Genomic DNA, 22,143 nt, shown 5'->3' on the forward strand with positions numbered 1-22,143 from the left:
TTCATACAAACTGTCTTATTATCTGTCGTATCTTTATACCTGGATACACTGGGCCAAACCCCCAAGGGGATGAAAACTACCTATCACATAACTGTGCTTCTATAAAAACCAGTGGGATTATAACAGATCAACTCATCTTGCTAAAATTTCCAACTCTATAGAGAAAAATATTAATACATTTGAATGAAGAAATCCTGATGCATATAAAAACATATTGTGATGAGTAACAGTAATACAGGAAAGCAGCAAGCAGGCCTCGAGTAAAACAGTCTATTATTACTGCATAAGCTATTCAGGACTAACTCTACCCGAAATCACTGAAGAATTTAATCCTGGAACCCAAAAGGACAAAGACACTCATGCTGAGCCTTGGCCCGAGCACATACCTAAGAAGACATATAGGATATTTCAAAGAAAATGTAATCTATAAACCTAGAAAGAGCTGTTCCTACCACAGTGCCTGATGTAGATCTGAAATGAGCCACTGTGGTACAGAAAACAATGGCTGTCGTTATGTGTCCTTCCAAGCAGAAATATCTGTAGCTTTTTGTGTTTGTATCAAAATAGATTTCAATGCAATATGAGAATTCTATTTGGAATTATATGAAAATCAAGTCTTTGAAGAAAAATAAATTATTTCTCATCCAAAGGTGAATTACATTTCCTTTTGGTAGAAAAGGTTGGCAGTGATGTAATTTTTACTTAGTGATAAGAGATTAATTGTAGTGTCTTCATGTCAGGCTAATATCAATACCTATGCTTGTTCTAGGTCATGTTGAAATGATCTATTTGCCTCTTTCCAGCATTTTTTATTATTATTTTTTCTTTTTGCTCTTCCGACAGGATGTTTTCTGCTGTCTTGTCTTCCAAGTTGCTGATTCAATCCTTTGTTTCATCTAGTTTGGTGGTAGTTCCTTCTAGTGCATTCTTCATTTCAATTATTGTATTCTTCACTTCTGACTGGTTCGTTTTTATGGTTTCTATATCCTTTTTTATGCTTGTTATCTCTTTGGTGATGTTCTCACTAAGTTCATTTAGCATCCTCATAACCATTGTTTTGAGCTCTGTCTCTGGTTGGTTGCTTGCCTCCATTTCATTTAGTTCTTTTTCTGGAGTTTTCTCCTGTTTCATTTGGGACGTATATTTTTGTTTCCTCATTTTGGCTGCCTCTCTGTGTTTATGTCTATGTATTAGGTAGATCTTCTATGTCTCCAACTCTTGGCTAGGTGGACTTATGTAGTAGGTGCCCTGTGGGGCCCTGGCACAGCCTCCCTGGTCACTTGCTCCAGGTGCTCCAGGCGTGTCCCTTGTGTGGGTGTGTGTGCCCTCCTGTTATAGTTGAGCCTTGGTTGCTGTTAGCACATTGGTGAATGGGATTGACCCTCAGGCTGATTGGCTGTGGGGTTTGGCCACATCCACAGTTTAAGTGCTGCTATACAGGGGGCTTACCCCACTGAGTGGGATTCACCCCAGTGGGTTCTGGTTCCTGTTGAGACCGTCCTTCATGTATGCCGTTTGTGGGGCTAATTGGGTGGTCCTCTGCTGTGGTCTGAAGCCAACCTCCAAGTATGTTCGTTCTGGGACCTATTGGAAGGGGCTCCAGTGCAAGCTCAGGTCACCCACTTGCCTGTGCCTGGCCGGGGACTACCTGGTAGGTAGATCTGCGGTTGTTTGCTGCCTGTGCTAAACTTGGAGTTGCATGGGAGACGCCATGCTGTGAACTGAGGACATCTGCTACCAGTACCGGCTCTTGGGTAGCTCTGCTAAAAAGCCAGGATACACTGAGGCCTGCTGCCACCTGCTGACTCCCTTAAGGCTCAGCCACTGATAAAGCCTCATGTGGTATGCACGCTGGGTGAGGTAGAGTCTCAGGGCGTCACCAGAATGGGATGGTTGTGGTCACCAGGTTAATGCAGGTTTTGGTTGGGTGCCAGTGCTGAGCCTAGGGCTACTCAGCAAAAGTTTCAGAACACACTAATGCCAGTCACTGCCCACCTGGGACCAGTGAACTCAGCTCTTCCAAGGTAGAGTGAAATGCAGGTGGAGCTTTCTGCTCCCAAGAAAGTACCTCAGGTGTTATGGGAGTTGGGTGGGGCGTGGTCTCAATGAGTCAGCAGGGTGGAGTGAGCACAACACACCAGACCAATCAGATACAGATTTAGCCGTGTGGGGTTGGGCTCAACACAGGAAAGATGGTGCCTGCCTGCTGGCAACAGGGATGGAGGACCTCACACAGGTTATATGGTGACAGTCCTCCAGCTCTTGTCCTAAAGCTACACACCTCAGTCTGCCTCCCATATGCCTCTGACGCCCCCTGAGTCACTGTCCCTCCGCTGAAGCACCAAGTGAGTGCCTGCGCGCGAGCCCTTTAAGAGGACGCTGGTGTTTCCCACAGCTGTCCATCCCACCCGGACGGTCGGAATCCCCGCTGTTTTTCACAGCAGATGTTGTCGGGCTCCTCTTCCCGGCACTAGTATTCTGGGGAGTGTGGTGTGAGGCTGGGATCCCTCTCTCCTCTCTGGGGAACCTTCAGGGCCGAGATATCCCTTCTGATTCTCAACTGCCAAACGGAGGTTTGGGGCCTCTTTCGCGTCTCCGCCCCTCCTACTAGTCTGGATGCGGCTTCTTCTTTATATCCTTAATTATGAAACTTCTGTTCAGCTAGACTTCAGATGGTTCTCCAGGTTGATTGTTCTATAATTTAGGTGTAATTTTAGTGTGTTCATGGAAGGAAGCAGGCAGTGTTTATTCCGCCATCTTGCATCTACTGTAATTACATTTTAAATACAAATAAGTATGTTTTAAAACCTGTAATTCCTGAGTAGAAAGCAACATATGCCAGTATTTTTGTTAAAGAAAATATAAAATTAAATTCCGTTATGAATTAAACCAGTATATAACGAAAAGGTTTGTAATGTCTTGTCTTTGTTACCCATTTTTTGAAATGATATTCAATGCAGTAGAATTCAGTTACATGAAAAGTAGTAGAGTTGGTTGGTAGAATATTTTGCATTAGTTTAACTTTGGTGGTGTACTGACTGCCTGTAGAAAGGTAATTTTCCTTTGACCTTGGACAAGTTTTCCTTGTTAAAAAGGTTTTACTTTGCAAAGCTCTGTAGATTTTAATGTGGCTTCTTTTACATATATAAGTGGATGTATGTGAGTATTTTAGAATGAGTACATACTACAAAAAAGGAAGCTCCTTTTCTGATAAATATGAAATTGACTTTTAAAATCACGTAGTGCTTTATTTTGATGAAAATATAGACCTGAAATAACTATGCATGTGTCTGTATATAATTTATGTCTTAATGAGCTGCTTCCTTAGACCATCAATGGCATAGTCATTGGAAACTGAAAAGCAAAGATAAAAAATGTATGGTTTTTGTCATGTAGATACTCATCACTTACAATAAGAATGCAATGATCTCCCTCCGCAGTACTGACAACCCATCTGTTGTTGCATTTGTTAGACAGTTTTTATCTGTGATTTATAGTAGAAATAATTCTGTACATCACTGCTAGATTTTGTCCACCAGATATAGGCATGTAATTCTCAAAGCTTATCCCAAGCATAGAATTTCTGAAAGAGAGAAACGATAATTACAAGTTGAGTCTCAGTCTGTATAATGTGATTTCATTCATTCACTTATCCCTTTTGAGGCATTAATGTGACAAGCATATTGCATGGAAGTGAAACATTACTCATACAGCTAAAACACTGGTACATGACTGAGCATGTTAAATATATGTTTATATTTTAGTTACAAAGGAGTTGATTTTAGTTATGAAAAGGATTGGGGGAGAAAGCTTTAGAGAAAGTCAGTGACAGACATTTACCTAATGTGATATTATTCTTCATAATTATATATCTTGTCCTATCTTTTATTGTTATGCAACATGTTATAATAGTAACAAGAATAGATAATATTTATTTTAATGCTAACCATGAAGCAGGTATTGTTTTAAGTGTTTTTCATGGAGAAACTCATTTATTACTAATAAATTAATTCATTAGTTAATTTATATTCAAATAGAAATCATGCAGATTCGTACCGTTGACCGTAGTTGATCCAAATAAGTAAGATGACTTACATGTCATCTAGTGATCTAAAAAAGTAGTTAAATATTTGATACCAACTTAATCTTATTAGGGCAATACATACCAAACAGTAGCACTTTGTTCTTGGCCAAGAACATGCTATTTTGTGTGTTAACAAAGATTCAGGTCTTTTGCGCAGCTAGTGTGCAGACTCTGCAAGAATCAAGCACGTTTTGATCAAGTACCTTGAGCTAGTGCTAAGTGATTGCCCTTCAGCTCCTTGCTGTTTACTCCTTGCAGGGCTCCCATGCGGTGGCTACAGCGGGATCCCTGCCACGCTGCTGTGGAGTAGCCCCCGCGGGTAATGAACTTGAGGTGTGCTGACCAAACATGTCTTCTGGACACAGTGATTGTGTCAGGTATCACATGAGAGTGGACAGGCCTTTATCTTTCTTGAATGAATAGTGAGCAGCTTTCTTTAAACATGGGTCTGTTTCTCACCCTCCTCATTTTTGTCCCATCGGGGGTGGCCATTAAAAACGTCTGACAGAGGAGCAGATACCCACTTCCCTGCTGAGATTAGTAAAATATTTAGTAGTCCTATGACATCAAGGAACTTCAGCCCTGCAGGAAACAGTTTGAGTCCACGTTTTTTAGAAGTAGGGGGTAGGGAATTTAAATTTTCATTTGGATGGCCTCATATTCTCAAATGAGCAAGAAAAAAATTCACATACCTAGCTTTTTATGTAAATTAAGGCTTGTAGTATTTTTCTTAAATTATATGACTAGTTGAAGTGATTTGTTTTCTCCTTTGAGGGAAAAGAAGTCTCTAAACTGGCAAAATCAGTGTCAGAAAGCACAATTACAGCATCTTGTCTGGGTTTATGCAATTATAATTCAAACTAGGAAACTTATTTTAAAGCAAAAATTATTATAGATTGGCAAGTTTCAAAGGAAGCCATATTGTTTCATTTACGTAGATTGAAATTTCTGACCCTCTTTTAGTGGAATAAGTTTTGTAAATCCACAAGAAACAAAATGTCAATTTATAGTCGTTGGTGGTCTTAAAACTTCAGAATAAGTGCTACATTATAAAAAATCAAGATCTTTACATATTAGAGTACCAAGGAAAGCAAAATGACATGATTTATAAATAACAGATATTAAAGTAAACATAGGAGATGACTTTTGTAATCTTTTAAAATTACTTTATTCATTTTTATTTAATCAAAATCAAAGTCGTATGACATTGTATATTGGAATTTTTAGGGCCACGTTTGCAGAAACACTGCTTTGTTGTAGCAGAAATATTTTGCCTGTCAATCCTGAAGATTTGTGCATTATAAAACGTAATGCAATTTTGTTACCCAAATTATTTCAGCCTACTGTTTTAAGATTCCTGCCTTCTGCTGATGCATTGAATTATAGGAAGCGTTTTTAGATTTAGAAGGATGGATTTCAAAATGTCACTCACACATGATCTCTTTTTTTGAAATTCACAGTTTTATGAACTCTGATATTAATTTTATGTCCAAAAAGAAAATACATAACTGAAGAGAGCTTGTTTTTATGAGTGATTGATGAGTATGTAAAGTGTGCCTTTCTTAAGGCTTTTAGTCTACACACGATCACTCTTTAATTCAAAATTGTGTCCTCAAGCAATAGTTTCCTATCTTTTTCACATATTTTTATCTGGCTTTGGGGGCAGTCTCCAGGCAGTGGGGGTATAAACATGAAGTGATTTTATATTTCTTCGGTCACCACTTTCCTCCATGCTCTGTCATATCTCCCGTTTATGTTCTTGTATGCGATCTTCGGTAAACTCCATAGTTTTCTGGTGAGCTTTAGTTTTTAAAAATGTAGTCCAGTTCACTGTAGAACTCCCAAGTTCATATCCCCCCATTGTAAGCCCATCGTTTTGTCCCAAGACACGTGAAGGAGGGAAGCTGTACATTGATTTCTCGTTCTCTTCCTCTCACTCGTGCATTTATTTACCTTGAAGTGTTTGTGGTCGGTGGGGTGGGGGCTTGATCCGCCCTGAGATGTCTTCCCCATACTCTACCTCTGCATCATGGCCTTCCGCCTCTGGTGTTTGGAGACCTGGAGGGGGCTAGAAGAGGGGAAGGTGCCCCCCTAGCTTGGTTTCATCCACTGCTGGTTCCCACGTAGGTGATATGCACCATTTTCTTGAGGCAGTGTTTAGTTTCTCCTAACGCCCTCTGTCCCTCCAGGGCAGCCATGTTTGCTTTGGGCTTTCCCAGTGGTCTACATCCCTGACCCCTTCTGTTGGTGGGTGTCACTTTGGTTGGCCTGAGTATCCCCTTGGCTTCTGCTGAGACTCTTTTCTTACAAGGGCCATGGAGATCTGGGGAGAGCATCCCTTTACCTTTTTCTGTTTTCAGGTACAGTGCCGAGGACTCCTTCAGCAAGCTCTCAGCTATCGTCACACCCAGTCTCTATACCGTGTTTCCCCGAAAATAAGACCTAGCCGGACCATCAGCTCTACTGTGCCTTTTGGAGCAAAAATTAATATAAGACCTGGTCTTATTTTATACTATACTGTAATATACTATAATACAATATAATATAATACCAGGTCTTATATAAGACCCGATCTTATATTTATTTTTGCTCCAAAAGACACATTAGAGCTGATGGTCTGGCTAGGTCTTATTTTCAGGGAAACACGATATTTTCATTTGCTTCCAAACTGCTTATGGACATACATTATACTCAGTCAAAATTTCTTTTAAAGGAGTGTGCAGGTCTCTTTTCCATGTAGGTTCTCCCACTTTCTATCGGCCATTTTCTTAGAGCTGCACCACTCTCTGGAAATACCATATTCCTTATAACACGGACAGTCAAGATGATTTCCTCCCATTCACTGGATCCTCCTAGTTCCTCTGTGTATTCTTTATGTTTGAACCAGTTCTGCTGACCCTCCGTAAGGGGGTGGGGGAAGGAAATGAGGCCCAGCCCTACATGTTGGCAGCTTCTTAGTTCTCCTTTCGTTGTTGGCTGTGGGTCCCGGTATCGATTCTGGGGCAATAGGAAAAACTCCACTGGGATTAGGTGAGCGGTAAAAAGCTTGGTGACTTAAAATAGATGTTTATTCTTCTCTCATGTAAATGTCCGTAAGCTTGCAGTCTAGGGCTAGGGTGATGGTTCTGTTCCAGGAAGTCTCCAGAAAGCCCGGTTGCCTCCCACTCACCTTACTTTCCCCCATAGTAAGCTGACCTCCACGATCTTGAACTCATAGACACGGATGTACAAAACAATGACTTAGAACTGTTGTCAGAGCTTTCCCCCCAAAGTTAACTTGGAAAAATATCTTTCTAATAAAGTCTTTAAAGTACTTTAGAGACAAAGGTTTGTATATTGAGTTGACTTGAACTGTAAACTGCTTTTCATAGATTCCAGGAAGTTTCCCTACCTTCAGGGAAACTGGTGGCCACTTAACAACCCTGCTGGTATAAAAAGTTGAATTATTGAACAATGAGACTGGGATTCATATTGTTGTCATTTTCAGTGAGCTCTGTATTATATGTGACAAAATATATGTGGACCATAGTCTGCCATGAAGATATATGGATATTGTGCCACAATTAGAATTAAACCTCAGCCAGGGAGCCAATAGGTGTTTTAATTTTCTTCCTCACAAATTCAAGATTTTCACCTAAGCTTTTACCCAAAATCTACACACATTTAACAAATTGGGGACATTAGAGCTAATAAAACCAATTTCCCCTGAAATATAAAATTAGTAGGTATCCCATTCTGTAGGCATGTTTTCATTAATTTATCACAAAATCAATGCTATTTTTACTGTATTAGCTTAGAATGAAAATAAACACTACTTGAAAGAACTTTTTTTTGAAAGTAGATAAATGGGAGGATGGAATTTTTCCCAGTGGGAAGATGGGCTCACACTCTCCCTACCCCCACGTACCCTACCTCTGATGTGGAGTGTCTTACATGTGCTTTTAATCATGGTTGGTTGTAATTCACTAAAAGAAAAATAATATTATAGTAACTTTGTTTTGGTCAGGACATTACAAATCATTTCAGTTTAATTCAATTGGATTGTAATGTCAAAATTTTAAGCAGAACATGATGTGATATGTGTGTGTGTACATATATATATATATATATATATATGTACACACACACGTATATTTAATAGTGGTTTTATAGGGACTCTAATGTGGAAATAGCAGAATGTCTCTACCAATTAAGTGGCAGTCACACACACATAGTCAAATACAATAGAAAATTCAGGTTGACAAAGTTCCATTAGAGTCAAATGAACTTTGAGTTATACGTACCCTTGAGTCCCTTCTGTATTATGAAAAGCTGGACCACAAAGATACGTGTAGCCCTGAGTTGTGAAGTTTTCTACTGGATATCATAATACAAAACATTTCATAAAGCATTTCCTAAACTCTTAAAACTTTGAAAGTACTTAAAGTAGAATTAACAGATTTCCCATAGACATTGGAAGGTCCCAATAAAGTTTTAAGTATTTGAAGAATGTGCTGCATAAATCATTTGAAGTTTTCTTGAACTCTAGACCCTTAGAAAAGGACCTGTTGCATCTGGCTCCCTCTTACCAGTGGTGTTCAGCAGATTGCGTGTGTTCTGTTATAGGTTCACTACTGTGATAGACAAAGTGACAAAGAGTGTGTGACCTGTCTGACATTAGCCCCTGTCCAGATGACTTTCCATGCTATTGGAAGCTCCATTGAAGCCAGCCATGACCAGGTATCATATGCCACTCCCATTTGTCTGTTACAGCCCCGCTAAGAAATCAGAGACCGTCAACATGGAAGCTGTGTGCACACATCCAGATTGCTTTCCGTAATACAGTATCCACTAGCACCATTTGCTAGACTTGGGAAAATATAAATTTTGGGGGGTTTGAGAAACTGGTATCTTAGGAGATTTAAAGTATCTTAGACTTCTAGTTTGCAATTCATTATTAATTTAAATATAGAATTCTCTGATAAGGAAGAAATCATGGTCCTACAAACTATTTTTAGTTTTAATAATTATACGTGGGAAAACGTATCCTCAAAACAATGTGGATAACACTGGTGTCTTATAATACACACAGTTCTGTTGAAGAGGTTTAGTATTATAGAATATATAAACCGTGTGAACTTTTGGAAACATAAACGCCTCCGAGAACTTGGGGTATTATTAAAGTGAAGTTCCAGTGTTGTTCTTCAAGTTTTAGTTCTGAAATAAAGCTAAAAACCTGAAAAGTTTATTATTTTTTAATGAACAAATTCCTTTGCTTGTTTAGATAGCAGCTTGAAAACACATCGTGTTTATAAGATAATACATATTTTCAGTGAAAATAATCAGACTAGACTTAACTCATGATCTAGGTCATAGAATTGACCTAGATCAAATTCTCATTTGGAGTCAAAATAAATAGACATACACCATTTACAGTATGAGTAACCAGCTGTGCTTTCTAGATTAACCATTCACGTACAGAACAATCATAACCCACTTTCATATTCATTTCCCAGTAAACTGGGGGACTTCCATAGTTTTGCCTGACTAATCTTGTTTGCCTTCTGAGTAGTGCTCTTGTACAGAGAGAATAAAAGAGCGTAATAGTGGACCTTCTCAAACACATGGTGAGTTGTCCAGCTCAAACAAGACCGAGGCAAACATCTGAAGGGCACTCCTTTCCTTCTTGTCTCTCGACAGCGTGGGTTTCCAATCACTGGTTGATTGGTGGTGAGATACTGCATTGTTCAGGAAAGGGCAACTAATTGGTGAGAAAATCTGAGTTTGGGGAACTAACTGGATTCAGTTAGCTGAAGCAACGTGGGTGGACTCTGTCATCTCTTTGGGACTCTGTTTCCTGGAATGTTAAATGACGGAGTTGGTTCGATGACTTAGGAGATTTCTGTAGTGCTCCTTTTTAATGATTCTGTAACCAATCTTCCTGCTTCTGGTTGAAAGCGCCCCACCAGTAATCATCAGTTAATAGTTTAATGATCTGGAAAGCAGCTTAGAGCTCACTCAGGTGCTCCTCAGGGTTTTGCCCTGACGTTTGCTCTAGCTGTTGAAGGGAGTGCGATCTGAGGGACATGGCCCAACTCCCGTGTAGAACGTGTTATGTCTCCCTGTATAAAACTATAACTTAGCTATAGTTAGGTGCCAAGGACGTGTGGTAAGAATGTTAGATGTGTTCCTGCTTTCATGGAGTTTGCAGTCTGGCAACCTCATCCCTTTGAATATTTGCCAAGAAGTTTATCTATTTCTATCTCCGTCGCTATCTCTACCTCTGTCTCTGTCTTTATATCCACCCATGGCGGAAACAAATGGCAAGAGCAGCATGAGATAACCATCCTGCAAAGGTCTCTCCTTAGGCTGAACAAAGAAATGAAAGCACCTCAGAAACCCACACCCCTGAGAAGAGCAACCACTGTTAGCAGAGGTAGCGTTTTGCTTATAAGAGACACTGGACTGGGAAGGGAGATTGGGATCAAACCTGGATTTGCCATGAATGAGCCATGGGACCTTGTCCTTTCACGTCTTGGAACTTGGCTTCTCCATGAGTAAAACAGGCTGCATCAGGCTTGTGCCAGGTCCATGAGCCAAAGTACTCAGGGCTACCGTCACCGTTACTGAATGGCACTGTTACATATTAGGAAAAAAGTGGCTCTTCCTCAAGGCACTTTATTGCTTCCAACAGAAAACTGTTGTAATAAACAAATCTACAATAACTCTAGTGTTAATGGAGCACCCTCCCCGCCCCCCGGAAGTTGTGCAGTGCACAACCTACACAACTGTACCTAGTGTTCTTATACTACCTCTATCTGGAATGTCAGTTTTACTCAATGGTAAGTTTAAAAAAAGACATTTTTATAAGAAAGCAAATACAAATTCATTATAGATAACAAATTTGCATGATATTTTAAGTTAAAAAAGAACTTTCAGGAAACGTGTTGACATTGGTGAAATGGATGGATGGATGGATGGATGGATGGATGGATGGATGGATGACTGCAGCTGACTGGAATGACCATTTTGTATGTCAAACCCTACATTGGTGGCCTCAGAGGTGCAAAGTGCCGGTAGTGGTGTGGTCAGTGCTGCTCCCTCGTCCTCAGGTAACTGGGCTCCCTGAGGAAAGGGGACGCACAGTAAACCTCTGCTTCCCATTCTCTGCTTCTTTACACTGTGTCATCATCATGTTTTCCTCCGACCGAGGGTCTATCTAAGCAGAGGTACTCCTGCACCATACCAAGAGCATAAGCGTGGCACCTGAAACTAATAAAATTAAAAAACAAACAAAAAAAACCACACATAAGCATGGAAAACATGAACCACTAAATGCCTTTTCATGTATTCATCCATAAAGATCAGAAAAGAAGAAAACATTTTAAAGCAGGAAAAATTACTGTCACTGAAAAATGTTTTCTGTTCTTCATTCATTTGTGCCAATGCAGTTGAGCAAATGGACTAAGTATTTATTGTGAGAAAAAGTCTGTAAAATGTAGAGGCGATCTTTGTCTATGTAGAAAAAGAAGGTGAGAAATGGAAGAACTCTCTGGCTTTGAACCTTTACAGCTTATTTTTTAAAAATTTACCTCTGGGGACCCAGTGACGTGGAAACTGAATGTATGACCCAGTGCATTCACTCACTGTATTCAAGAGTAACAGGACAGGGGCTGCTAAGTGAACTTTATCGAAGCAGGACACATATGCAGAACGATCAGGAGAGTGAGTCAGTGACATCTGGATGCTGATGGCATCCAAATGTATGGAACCCTGAATCCTTCCCTCCACCTGCCAAACCCACTCCTCTTTCCTCCCCTCTCTCTCCTTTTCCCCAGCCTGAGAGGTGACACCACCGTTTCCCTTGCTGCTCAAGCCCAGCACCATGTACCATCCTTTGCCTCCTCTGTCCCCCTTACAAGCCACGTCCAGTCCCAGCATCTCTTCCTCGAAATTACATCCCTGATTTGACCACTTTTCACCTCCAATGTTCCCATTCTATTTTCCGCCCAGACAACTGCAGTGCACGCTAAACTGGTTTCCTTTTTCCGCTTTTGTTCCACCATGGTCTATCTTCCACACAGTAGTCAAAACGTATTTTTTTTAGTTATTAAGATCGCATTACTCAGCTTCTGAAAATAGTCCAGTGGCTTCCCATCTGACCTACTGTAAATCCAGATTTTTTTGGTTTTTTTTTGTTAAGTCATACAAGTCCCTATGTGACTTGGCCCCTCTACTTCTCCAAAATCAATTCCTACCACTTTCCTTTTCACTCACTGTGTCCCAGTCTCACTGGCCTTGTTACCAGTTACTGCATGATAGATGAAAGAAACCAGATGCAAAAGATTACATACTACATATTTGATTTGTGTGACATTCTGGAAAAGGCAAAACTATAGGGATGGGAAACAGATCAGTGCTTACCAGGGGCTGGGGACGGATTGACCATAAATTGTCATAAGGGATTTTTTTGGCGCGATGGAAATGCGCTAAATTCTGATTGTGGTGGTAGAAACATGACTATGCATTTGTCAAGCTCACAGGAGGTACGCTAAAAAGGGCGTATTTCACTGCATGTAGGTTATACCTCACTAAACCTAACTTAAAGAAAAGGCCGGATTCATTTCTCTGCCGGTCACTCATGTGGTACCGCTCCCTAGGAAACGTGGAAGGATGACTTCCCTTCCTTTCCTATATTCCCTACGGACGTTAGATCTGCCTTGGAAACACGCTCAGTAGCCAGGCTTAGAATTCCTCCGAACGCCGATGGGTAGTGAAGGCTTGCGTCAGACCTCCTGGGATAACTGAGGCTCCAGAAAGTGGGCTCAGCCTGCGCTGCCTACGTCAGGGGAAGGGTCTCTCGGCCAGCGTTTCCCTTATGGGAACTCTGAATTCTCATCCGAGCACTGGACAAGTCATTCAGGCTGGTGTTTGCCTGGGGAGGGGTGGGGGTCCCCCATGTGTTCTCCTTCATCACAACAAATGTTACGTTACAAATTCACATTAGTTTAGAATGTTTAATTGTCCAGAATAAAAACATAGTTCAAATTTCCAGACACTGATTTTTTTCGGCAACATTCATTAACTGAACAACTCTGTGGGGAACTGCCCTGGATGCTAGAGCATACAAAGATAACTGCCCACGGTCCCCATAATATGCTCAATAGCTAACTTCTTCTAGTCCCCGCTGAGCCAGTCGTCTTGTAAAATTTAGTATTTATAGATCATGTGATGGTTTCAGTGAAGGGTCATTATCCTTATTCATAAGTTGAGTAAAAAACACATTTATTTGTTGAGATTGAGCTAGTGAGGGTTTTGCTCAATATTTTTCAGGATATCCTTTTTGGAAACTAAATTTATGTTGGTTAGTGCATATTATTAAAAGCAAAATCCTTCGTAATAGCGCAGAAAGGTTTTTGGAATCTTCTACCTTGATACAACTCACCAAATCTTGTTTACTCTTTCCCTCTGGCCTGATACCCTTTCTACATCTTTCTTCATCACTCTTAGAAGTTACTGAGTATTTCTTCCTCTCTCTCTCTCTCTTAAGTGCATCAGTCACCTTCTAGTTACATCCTGTCAACTTCACAAATACTGGTTAGGTAGGAGTAGGTTAGTCAAAATACTATAGGCTTACTTCCTAGTTAACAGTTGTGTCACTGCCTCCGTGATTTTTGTTCAGGTTATTTCTGGAAGTTACTTGCTTCATATAAAGAAAAGAGTGGACTGAAAAAATCAACAACCTAACCAAACACTAACTAGCAAATAAAGTATAACATATGTATGTGCGTATGAATATTTGCTGTAATCTGACTTTTAGTCAACACAAAGTGAGAATATCACATAGAGTAAATGACAATGCATATTTAACATATTACTTAGAATTTTAGAAATCAACAGTCTACAAGAGAAAAGAACCGAGAACCAAATACTATGCTAGGCTCTTCTTACATTGTTTTCCTTAGTTCTCATAGTAACTCTGTGAGGTGTAAACTCTCACGTTTGTATATTTGCGGCATCACCTTTAAGGGTGTTTGTCCAGGTTAGTAAAACCAAGCTGAGCTGTTCCCAGTATGTGTGCTTTGGCTAGAATTCAAGGCAGATCTCTCATGAAAGGGCAGCCATTAAGTATAATAGTTTACAAATCTAATAGGTATTCTGTTCTACTTTTGATTAATTAAATTTTGCACATAGTTCTTTTTCTAATTAATTTAAAGTCTCTTAGTGCCTGAGAAATTATGTCATAATGTCTTGCAGTTTTATGGTAACTTAAAAGAGAAAAAGCCTTCATACATATTGTTTAAATATATACTATCACAACAGTAATATATTGATTGATTGTGGGCTATGTACAGGACTTTTGTAGTACCAGATGGTCTTAAATGATAGTGCATATACTCTCTTGCCCGGGAGATAACTTTAGTCTATTGGGTTATATCAGCTAGGATGCTTTTGGCTATAAGGAACAGAAAACCTGACTCATACTGGCTTGAATAATAAGGAACCTTGTTATCTCACATAACAGGAAGTTCACAGGAAGGGTGAACTCCAGGGTTGGTCGATAAAGCAGCTCTAGGGTGTCAGCAAACCCTCAGATTATTCCGTTTCTAAGCTCTGCCGTCCTCTGCTTCATCGCTGGCTCACGGAGAGGTGGCCACAGAACTTCTCTGTGTCACTGGCAGCATACTTGAAGCCACATCCAAAAGAAGACGAGAGAGCTGATCTTTTTATTGTTATTAAAGTATGGTTGACATACACTATATGAGTTTCAGGGGTACAACATAGTGGTTCCACATTTATGTCTCTCACGATATGATCACCACGGTTAGTCTAGTACTCACCTCTCACAGATCTGATCTTCTTGGGTCTCCTTTGCGGGGCTGAGGCACGTGTATCAGGAGCTCCTCCAGACATCTTTCCTTCCTGGCTCAGCCCGGATGGGGTCAGTCGCGTGCCCCCCTGCAGTAGTCACTGGGGGTGAGCTCTCTACTAGTTTCAGTGCTCGGGGTGAAATGGTTGTTGAAGAGTCAACCACAGGGACCGCGTGAAGGATTAAATGCCACAGATACAGTTTAAAATTTTGTAGCAGACCCAATAAAAAAAACAAAAAACAGGTTGGCTTAATCTCAATAATATATTTTATTTAACCCAATATATCTAACGTATCGTTCCGGCATATAGTTGACTTTTTAAATTATTCAGTTTTTTTCATGCATTTTGTTTTGGATGAGCCACATCTCAAGTGCTCAGTAGCCACCCCACAGGTCTGTAGGGTGCAATCCAAGGGCATATGTCTGCCATCTCATCCTTCGCCTCTCACCTGTACCTAACTTACCGTAACCACACTTTTTGCTCGCGCAGTATTGGGTTCCTACATCGCATGCTCTCTTCTATCTGTGTCATTGTTTGCCCTGTTCCTTCTGCCTAGGCCATTCTGTCCTTGCTCATAGAGGAACTTTAATTGTTGGACTCATCGGATCCAACCAAGATGTCACTCCAGCCAATAAGACTTCCCCAAACCCACTTTTTCCATTATCCCATATCCATAACAGTGTGGTATGCGTATCACACTGTTTCCCCATTATTATTATTATTATTATTATTATTATTATTATTATTTATTGCTATTGGGTTAGTGACCAGTGACCTTTGTGAGGTACCAGGGCTGTGTCATGGGCCTTAGCATCTCCATGTCTGCGCCCTGGCACTTAGGAGGCATTCAATACATGTTTATAGGATGAATTGAATTGAATTTCTAAGAAAGGTTGAATGACTTGAATTTAGTATAATTCATTTGGTAGAATTAGTGACAGAAGTAGACTGTTTAGCTCAGTGTGCTTTCTCTGGGGGTGGCCTTACAGGGACATTTTTGTGAAAGTATCCTGCTACTTGCAAGTGTTGACCTCGGAGTATTTACATGCTCTGAATACGTGCAACTAGCATGAGGAATCTATCATAGCCCTTCATTAATTCTTGTACTTCTCTATTTGTAACTTCTAATTTTTCTAACTTATCATGCATGTGACTGCATCCTTCTCAATGTCCTAAATTGCTTTCCTCAAGTTCCAGCGGCTGCGTCCTGATTCTAGCATTCCACAGTGTCGTATAAAAGTCAGTATTCACTGAATAATGTCTGTGGTTTGGGACTACATTCCTCAAAATCTAGAGAGGCACTCACTGCATAGGTTTGAGCAACAATGACCCAAGGCAAAGCTTTTTATATAAATGTAAAAGGACACATTTACGTGACATTGCACAATAACAGACGGCATGTCATCATCCTGGAGGCACTGAGATAGGGTCCTGGTGTCTGTATGTTACACAGATTCAGACCCATTTTGAACTTCAGCTGTGCACTTTCTCCACGTATGAAGCCACAGTGTTCGTGCCATGGGGTGTTGAAACAGAGCGTGCGATCCCTGCCACTAGAAGCTTCTAGGAGGTTCTGGAGCTGCCAAAATTAAAAACATAACTTAATTTTTGTTTCCTTTTTATGAAATAGGTTGCTAAGAGAGATATTAAAAAGGCATATCAATTATTTCTTTTCCTGACGTTTACCGTGATTATATAAAATTCCCGTTTTGTACAAATACATCTTATAGTGAAGGAATTCAGTCATCTTTTTTGCTTTACATTTTATATTTTAGTAACTAGCCCAGTAGTTCACCTAGTGGGTGAACTAGTGTTTTTATGTTTTTGTTTTTAAGTTGTTGTTTTTTAATTGAGATATAATTGGCATATAACATTGTGTTAGTTTCAGGTGAACAATGTAATGATTTGATATTTGTATATATTGTGAAATGATTATCACAATAAGTTTACTTAATAACCACCACCACACATAGTAACAAATGCAGTCATATATTAAGTAAAAAAAAAAAATTATTTCAGCAGGAAAAGTCACCAGGAACCACTTCTCACCTGGATAGTTATTGCTCATTGATGAACTAGAACGGGAGTCCGCAGACCACGGTCTGCAGGCCAAATCCAGCCTACCACCCGAATGAAGAGTCGTTTTTAGGCTGGGTTGGAAAAACAAACAAGGGTAATATTTCATGACGTGAAAATTATATGGAATTCAAAATTTAGTGCTTAGTGTTCCAAGAATGAAGTTTTGTTGGAGCACAGCCCCGCCCATTTGTTCAGGTATTGTTCAGGTGTTTTCCGTACCACTTTCTACAGTGGCAGAGACGAGTAGTTACAACAGAGACCTTATAGCCTGCAGATCCTAAAACGTTTACTATCTCCTACTTTGCAGAAAAAGTTTGCTGCTCTAATCCCTAGAGCAGCAAACTAGAAAGAAGGAACATTAGGCATTCACCTTTAGAATTTTGTATTAAATGTTATTTTCATCGTGATCATTCAGAGTTCATTAAGGAACCAGTTTTCTGGCAATGTTGCCCATATGACAGCACAATTAGACTTGATTGTGAATTTTGGATTTATTTACTCTACCATAGAAACCAATTTCATTCTCTAAGGGAATAATAAATAAGTCTGTCTTCATCAGTATTCAGCAGAGCATTGAAAGAAAGCTTGCCCATAGCAAAGGTTATTTTTGTCTTCTTTCTGAAATCCCGTTTAGAAACACTTCATAGCTGGACTTTTTTTTTTTTTTTTTTTTAAGTAATAAGGAATTTTCTGTTGTTTCCATAGTGATCTTTCACTTCTTTCATTTCAGATATATAAGCAGTTCCCAGAAGCAACAGCAAGTTATAGGGGAAGGTAGTGGGGAAGATTGAATATTATGTATTTTATAAACAAGTCATAATTTCGTTTATGCTTAGGACAGCATGACCACATTTCTAAGAGGTTGCATATATCCAGTGATATTGTGCACACAAGTGACTTATTAACTTGGCCTATAAAATAATTTTGGACCACAGTCAAAACCCATGAATCTTACTTATTTCTCTCCTTTTCCCTCTTTCTTTCCTGAAGTGATGAATAACAGCTATTTTAATCAACGGAAAGTGTGAAATCTTAGGTTTTAAAAAACCTGACTTTTCCCAATTATATTAAAAAAGATTTTGTGTGGTTATTTAATCTGTACCTCAGCTTGCTAGCTCAGTGTTTCTCAACAGAGTATCTCTTTGAAGATAATTTCACATTCATGATATCATAGGAGACAAATTAAAGTATAAATAGAGTCCAAGAGTATGTTCTAGTTTTTCTCCCTAATAAGTTTTGTTTGATTTGGGGCCTGCATACATAGTCCACATCAGTTCCTTAATTTTTAATTCAGTATTCTAATTTTAAATTATTTAAGTAGGAATCTAATGTTCCTACTGTCCTGTAAGTCTGTATATTTGATGTTGATTTGAAGATCATTGGAAAAACATTCTGAAAACCTTTCTGTTAACAGTTCATACTAATGAATCATAACTAGATACGTTATGAAACCAGTAAATACCATATGTGTATAATTGGCTAAATGGATGTGAAAGTTATAGTGGAAAACTGTTGCCCATATAGACTTTTCTAAAGTGACGATCAATGGAATATAGTTCCCTAGGCCACGGAGTTGAGAGCATTATTCCCCCTGGAGGTCACTTTTACAACCTAAAGAGTATTACCTTCCTTGTAAACTCAAATTATGGTGTTGTATATGATTTATTACACTATTTAAAACCAAAAAAACAACAACAACCCGGTAACCTTCTCTCTCTTGGCAATACACCTTCAGTTCAGTCATGCCTCTTCCCATCTCCAAAATTCCTTTTTAGACAAACCAGTTACTGGTGGTTTTTCAGAATTTTCAATTTTATTCTTTCATTGGTAATAGGTATTTGGCCTGCTGTCTTAGTTTCTAAGTGGGCAGCTAATTCCTTTTCAGACCACGTCTTTTAAAAATGCCATTCAGGTAATTGGCTTCTCTTTTGCATCCTCTAATGGAAGGACTTTGAAGACATTTTTAAGCCCCAAAATATTTAGCATGTGAAAGTAATGTAGTGGTTTAAAAATGTGTCTGTTTCTTTCATCAGCAGTACATAAATGTGCTACCAGCAAACCTGGTACCTTTTAGTAAGAAGCGTCACCACTCTTGCGAAGACCCACATTTAAATTTCTGTCTCTAAAAGACTCACACATTGATAATTTCCCTACCTAGTTCAGCTAACCACGTATGCAGAGAGAGGTCATGCCTTCACATAGGTTCTTGCCATAGTAGGAAGCCTAATAAGGAATTTTTCAGCTCAGGGCCAAGTTGCCCGGTTGTCAGTCTCCCGTTGCTGATACATTTCTGCTTCCTGGACAAGTGCCTGCTGGGATCCTTACTTAGCAGTTTCCTTAATGTCTGCCTCGCTGATTCTACCACCTTACCTTGACGCCTGCCTCTGGGTTACTTCCCTGGGGCCCCTGTTGGTGTGTCTTGCCCACTAGTACTTCCGTTCTCTCTGATCTACTGCCTTCCTGCCCTTTGACATGGGCTTCTGACTGTTCCCTGTGCTTGCCTGCACCTTGCGTTTCAGAGACTCATTGCTCTCCAAATCCAAAACTTCGTGATTGACAGAAGTCCATTTCATAGACAGTCTAGTCTACAGTCATTATAAAATCCAGACAACATCATTCACTTGCTGGTAGAATTGATATTCAGTCTGGGCCCCTGAAATGGTTGTACCAGTTGTTAAAATGTTCACAGACTTTCATACTACTTGGCAAATAGCTAATGGCCCGTGTTTCACTCCCTGTCATCGTGGCCTCATGTCCAGGATCTCTGGGACCTCCCCACGATTCGGGAACTAACGGGTCATTTATTGGGCCAGCAGGAGTGTTCAGGACTGTGTCGCCTGATTTTTTGCCTTGATGTTGATGCCACACTAATTATTAAATATTTTTAATATGACCTCTGAATGCACCTCTTAAATATTTTTAATATCACCTCTGTATGTTAAGTTCTTCAAGGGGAGGAAGTGAAAGACATCCCAAAGTGATCGTTTTTCTTACAGGGTTTTTGAACATTTCCATAGGAAATCAAGAACCATTTTATTTATTTAGCAATCATGTACTAAGCACCAGCTGTATGCCCACCACTGTACTAGATACTAAGAAATAGTTATTGTTTGAGCACCTCTTGTCATTGCAGAAGTCAAACGTGACTCGTATTCGTCTTTTGGTATATATTGAGTATTACAATTTTAATAGTTTTTTCCTTTCCTAAAGTGTGTATACTTTTTTTGGCACCCTCTGCATAGAAATAATTGAGGACCGATTGCAAAGCAACATGATTTAGTGTCAGAAATCTATAGATGTTTGTATAGTGTATACACACACACACACACATATATATATATATATGTATATGTATATATATGTATTGAAAGGCTGTGGAATATGGAAATGATCAAGAGCAGAAGAATTCACCTGATTAAGTTTCTTTGAGGAGTTGATGGACTATAAATCGAAAGACAAATTACAAGGGCTTTCCTTATAAGGGAAGCAGCATGAGAAAAAAGTAGAAACATGGAAGTTGGCCAGGAATATGTGGGAGAGGAAAAACGCAACTTGGTGGGAGCTCCAGGAATAAATGATTTTGCGTACGATCGAGGCCGTTGAGCACATTCTTGGGAAGGCGGGTTGAGCAGCATGAATGTTACGTTCTTTGAAGCGAAGAACCACTCTTCAGTCAAGAGCAAGGGCTGTGGTTATGCTGGCATCTGTAAGATCAACCGGCAGCCAGATGCAGAGCTGACTGTGATGGGAAGGAGGCTTCTATCACAGCAAGTCAGGAATGAATGGGTGCTACTTACCTTCATGGATGTGACTAAAAATGGCAAGGACAGCAGCGTTTCTCCTGGAGTGACATGGTAGAGAAAGAATCAGCAGACCTTGGTGACCAGCTGAGTTTGCTAAAAAGAAACAGCAATTAAAAAGGGCTTTAAAGACAGACTACCAATACAGCAGAGTGAGAGCTGGGCAAGTCTTCTTTCCAAAAAGCAACAATAAAACCGGACGAAATTGTCAAAACAGCAATTTTTAGACTCTGGAAATTGACCAAAGGCATTCATCAAATTGAGAAGCACTTATGCATGGAAAAACTACTGAACTTCAGGTAAGAAAAGTGGGGTTCTGTAGTTGCCTGCCTGCAGCTTCTCCTATCTGCCCCCACCTCCAGGTTCAGTACAGTGGTTCTATAAGGGCAAAGGAAATTCATGAAAACCAGCAGCCTCGCTTGATTTGAAGTGCAATGTGAAAAACCCCTCACCCAGTGGCGTAGTGAATGACAGTAGACAGCTGGGTAGCAAACAGACAGGAAAGTCAACAGTGGACCAACAGACTAGCCCGAAATTTATAGGAAGATTCAGGAAATGATACAGTGATAGGGGGCCTTGATGAACTCAACACACAGTCCTGGCTGACCAAAAGGCTTCATACACATGCAGGAGAGACCAGAGAGAGCCCCAGCTATCTACACATCCCTGGCTGATGCCGAGATTCTGCACATATGCAGAAGAGATGCAAGGGGGCCTGGCAGAGAGTGAATACCACGGCAGGTTTGACAACTGCCTGGACTTTGTGTTGCTTTTTTTAAATAATCTTTTATTTTTCTATTACAGTTGACATACAATAGTATATTAGTTTCAAGTGTACAACATAGTGATTAGACGTTTATGTAACTTATGAAGTGATCACCCTGATAACTCTAGTGCCCCTCAGACACCACACATAGTTATTACAATATTATTGACTGTATTCCCTATGCTGTGCTTTACATCCCTGTGACTACTTTGTAACTACCAATTTGTACTTCTTAATCCCTTCCCCTTTTTCACCCTCGCCCCAAACCCCCTCCCATCTGGCAACCCTCAAAATGTTCTCTGTATCTATGGGTTTGTTTCTGTTTTGTTTGTTCATTTATCTTGTTCTTTAGATTCCACATGTAAGTGAAATCATATGGTATTTGTCTTTCTCTGACTTATTTCACTTAGCATAATACTCTCTAGGTCCATCTATGTTGCAGATGGCAAGATTTAATTCTTTTTGTGGCTGAATTATTTCATTGTATATATGCACCACTTCTTTATCCATTCATCTATTGATAGACACCCAGGCTGCCTCCATATCTTTGCTATTGTAAATAA

At 39.9% G+C, this 22,143-nt stretch overlaps 1 protein-coding gene across 24 annotated transcripts in view; it reads left to right on the forward strand.

Annotated features, from left to right (window-relative positions):
* Positions 1-22,143, forward strand: part of STAU2 (staufen double-stranded RNA binding protein 2) — a 223,520-nt gene that overhangs the window by 118,797 nt on the left and 82,580 nt on the right. For 14 of the 24 annotated variants that reach the window (XM_074319223.1, XM_074319221.1, XM_074319237.1 and 11 more), the window contains one exon: positions 8,690-8,803. The exons of the other annotated variants lie outside the window; for them this stretch is intronic. In XM_074319223.1, coding sequence (XP_074175324.1) covers positions 8,690-8,803 — 114 coding nt within the window. The remainder of the gene's footprint in view (positions 1-8,689; positions 8,804-22,143) is intronic. 24 annotated transcript variants of the gene reach the window in all.

The sequence above is a fragment of the Rhinolophus sinicus genome, linkage group LG14 (genome assembly GCF_036562045.2).
Source record: "Rhinolophus sinicus isolate RSC01 linkage group LG14, ASM3656204v1, whole genome shotgun sequence".
Classification (NCBI taxonomy): domain Eukaryota; kingdom Metazoa; phylum Chordata; class Mammalia; order Chiroptera; family Rhinolophidae; genus Rhinolophus; species Rhinolophus sinicus.